We start from the raw sequence: 1438 nt of genomic DNA on the forward strand, positions 1-1438 counted from the left end.
ATTCTGAATCATTATGTACAGTTTGTACAATAATAGCCATTTTAATTGCATGACACTTGCAAATGCAACTTCTTGCTAGGAATGACACTTAAGATCAAGCATATCTACGAGAGAACAGAACTACAGAAATTATCATGTAAAAAGCTTTTTTTCATTTTTAAATGAACATCATTCAGAAAGCCCAACAGCTTGTTTTCGTCGTCCGCGATAATGTTACACTCCTAGTCTTGGATCATCTCGACGTCTCTGTGCTTCTGCCAAAGGATTCTCTCTCCCCCCCAGCACTGTTCATTGTTCTTCAGAAGAACGTTTAAACCTCCTGAGGGGGAAATTCAGCGCAGCTGCAGTTTGTGACGAGAGCGCGTTTGTTGCTTTTGTACGTAGAGAGCTCAATGGAGCGCTGCGTCATGTCAAAGCACACTGGCATCTCCGTGGCTCTCCACCTCAACGCCGCTAGAAAAATACTCCTCCCTCCCATTCATTCCTTCTCTCTTTGATGGGCAAACGCTGCCCGACACTCGCCACCCTTTCCCAACAAGTATACACAGCAATGTCAAACCAACATTTTGTTTGTGCAAAGGCAACATTTTGCTTATGAGAATATAACAACAATAAAACATAAAGCAACAACTAAAAAAAAAACAGTCTCAGCCAAAAATGAAAAACAAACAAACAAAAGTACAATAGTGCAATTTTTCAGTTTTTGAACCCCCTCTCCTCTTTGGCTTGTCCGTGTGGTTTTTCTCAAGGACAGTTAGTGGCGGCTCCGTCTCGTGTTGCTCCTGCCTGAGTTTGCTCGGCTCTGCTCACGCAAAAGCTGGTCCCAGCGCTGGCACACACACAGAAAAACATTAGTCACTTCCCATTGCCCTCTGCATCAGGGGCCTCTTTCCATATGCTCATTCAAAGGTTCTACAGTCTTAGATTTAATGTCAGCAGGTCAAAGCCATACAGCACAGAAATTAATGACATTTTTATTCTATGCCAAAGTTTGCAGAAGAAAAACATATATTCTTGCTAAATATTATGCCTATAAAAACTCTAAATATATGAAATAAAAAATAAACATCTATCTATCTATCTATCTACGTCTATCTATCTATCTATCTATCTGTCTATCTACGTCTATCTATCTATCTATCTATCTACGTCTATCTATCTATCTATCTATCTGTCTATCTACGTCTATCTATCTATCTATCTATCTACGTCTATCTATCTATCTATCTATCTACCTATCTATTATCTATCTATATCCATCCATCCATCTATTATATATAGATATATCTATCTGCTATATAGATATATAAAAACATATATACACAATAAATAAATAGATAAATGTTTATATATCTATATATTGACAATTTTTATATATTGTATATGTTTGTGTGTGTATATATATATATATATATATATATATATATATATGAGTGTG

General features: G+C 36.6%; 1 protein-coding gene across 1 annotated transcript in view; it reads right to left on the reverse strand.

Annotated features, from left to right (window-relative positions):
• Positions 1-639: 639 nt before the first annotated feature.
• The window catches only part of frzb (frizzled related protein), a 4212-nt gene continuing 3413 nt past the window's right edge, over positions 640-1438 (reverse strand). Inside the window, exon 7 of the mRNA XM_016551551.1 lies at positions 640-829. Coding sequence (XP_016407037.1) covers positions 755-829 — 75 coding nt within the window. The 3' untranslated portion in view covers positions 640-754. The remainder of the gene's footprint in view (positions 830-1438) is intronic.

The sequence above is a fragment of the Sinocyclocheilus rhinocerous genome, unplaced genomic scaffold (genome assembly GCF_001515625.1).
Source record: "Sinocyclocheilus rhinocerous isolate Xijiao unplaced genomic scaffold, SAMN03320098_v1.1 scaffold2751, whole genome shotgun sequence".
In the NCBI taxonomy this organism is placed as follows: Eukaryota; Metazoa; Chordata; class Actinopteri; order Cypriniformes; family Cyprinidae; genus Sinocyclocheilus; species Sinocyclocheilus rhinocerous.